The 1,700-nt window shown below is 53.6% G+C and overlaps 1 protein-coding gene across 1 annotated transcript; it reads left to right on the top strand.

The window, feature by feature from the left end:
* The first annotated feature begins 631 nt into the window (after positions 1-631).
* On the top strand, positions 632-1,378 carry LOC149751194 (uncharacterized). Its single transcript, XM_089927606.1, has one exon. It carries the CDS (start codon positions 632-634, stop codon positions 1,376-1,378), a length of 747 nt encoding a protein of 248 aa, XP_089783732.1.
* Positions 1,379-1,700: the final 322 nt, after the last annotated feature.

The raw sequence follows: 1,700 nt of genomic DNA on the forward strand, positions 1-1,700 counted from the left end.
AGGCTGGCTTGGTGGGAGCGATCGCAAATGAAATCGGGGAAGACACTGCTAGCACAGCGTGCCATTTGGCATGGGCCAACAGTGACCCCAATCTTGTGGCCAACCTCTTTCAAGGGGAGGATTTTAAGGGTGATGGCGGCCTCTTGGGTGTTGGAGATCTGATGGGGATTGACACAGAGCCTGGTTTGAGGGCTGTGGCTATGGTAGACAGGAAGGGGAAGCACAAGAAGGTGGTGTCCCAGTTGATGGCGTCTGTGAAGGGGGTGAGTTCCGAGGTCTTGTGTGGGCAGCGGGATGCTGAGGCAGCCGGTAGTAGTGGTCCCGGGGAAGTGGGCCACGTCAATTTTGTCGGGTGATTTATGAAGATTCTCTTATGGAATTGCCGTGGAGCGGGGAAGCCGTCATTTATTCCGGCATTTCGTAGGTTGATGCACCATCACAGTCCTGATATTTGTGTCCTTCTCGAGACCCGGTTATCCGGAAGGGGCCTTCAGAAGGCAAGAAGGGCAGTACCGAGAGGGTGGGGATTCTTTGCAGTTGATTCTCAAGGGCTATCCGGTGGTATCATTGTTACTTGGGCTCGGGGTGCTGTCAATTGGATATTTTCAATCTTTGCAACCAAGAGGTGATTATGGTCATCTCGGAGGGGAATAGAAACCCGTGGATTTTGGCAGCGGTGTATGCGAGTACAGATTATAGGGTGAGGAGGATCTTGTGGGAGGAGGCCACCCAGTTGATTAGTCAGGGACATCCAATGTTGTTGGCGGGTGATTTTAACTGCATAGTTGACCCTCAGGAGAAGATGGGGGGAAAGCCTTTCTCTTGTGAGAGGAAGATTAGGGAGTTCCAGGACTTCCTTATGGTGAATGGTTTGGTTGATTTGGGCTTTTCTGGCCCAAAGTTCACATGGTGTAATAATCAGCAGGGACAGGCCAGAGTTTGGGAGCGGCTAGACAGAGCCTGTGCCACTGCTGGGTGGATACAGTGTTTTCCCGATCACCAGGTCCGTCATCTGCCGAGGATTGCATCGGACCACTGTCCACTATTGGTCAGTACTGATGCACTTGTTCCAGCCCGTTCCCCTTTTAGGTTCGAGAAGATCTGGCTCAGTTATCCTCGATCCTGGGAGATGGTGCGGGAGGCCTGGAGGGTGCCTGTTAGGGGAGATGCTATGTATCGAGTGACTCGCAGATTGGAGATGACGAGGAGACGGCTTCGGCGATGGAACCGTGAGGAGGTGGGGAACATCTTTAGGAGGGTGGAGGATCTAGAGGGGGTGATTACCAGACTACAGCTTCAGGAGTCCCAGGGGGGGCTTATCAGAGGAGGAGGTGGGGGAGCTCAGATCCCACTTGGCACTGCACGACTCTCTTCTTAGACAGCATTAGATATTCTGGAGACAGAAGTCTAGGATACAGTGGTTACTGGAGGGGGATCGGAATACCAGATATTTTCATCAGGCGACAGTTATCAGGAGACACCAGAATCGGGTCAGAGCTATCAGGGGCGAGGATGGGCTGATGACGGAGGATCCTGCTCAGATTCGTCGGATTGTGGAGAGCTTTTTCAGGACACGGTGGACTGAGCAGTTAGGGGGTGGGAGCTCAGAGGACATTCCAGTGCCTTGGGTTGGGGTGTCGGAGGAGGAGACTGCAGCGTTGATCAGGCCGGTTTCGGAGAGGGAGGTTAGGGAGGCGGTC

Source organism: Phoenix dactylifera, chromosome 15 (assembly GCF_051530095.1).
Source record: "Phoenix dactylifera cultivar Ajwa chromosome 15, Ajwa_hap1_PhDact_Kaust_v1.1, whole genome shotgun sequence".
NCBI classification, from domain to species: domain Eukaryota; kingdom Viridiplantae; phylum Streptophyta; class Magnoliopsida; order Arecales; family Arecaceae; genus Phoenix; species Phoenix dactylifera.

Bases quoted from the DNA above. Each gene is read 5' to 3' on its own strand.
- LOC149751194 (XM_089927606.1), top strand. From the start codon at position 632: ATGGTCATCTCGGAGGGGAATAGAAACCCGTGGATTTTGGCAGCGGTG.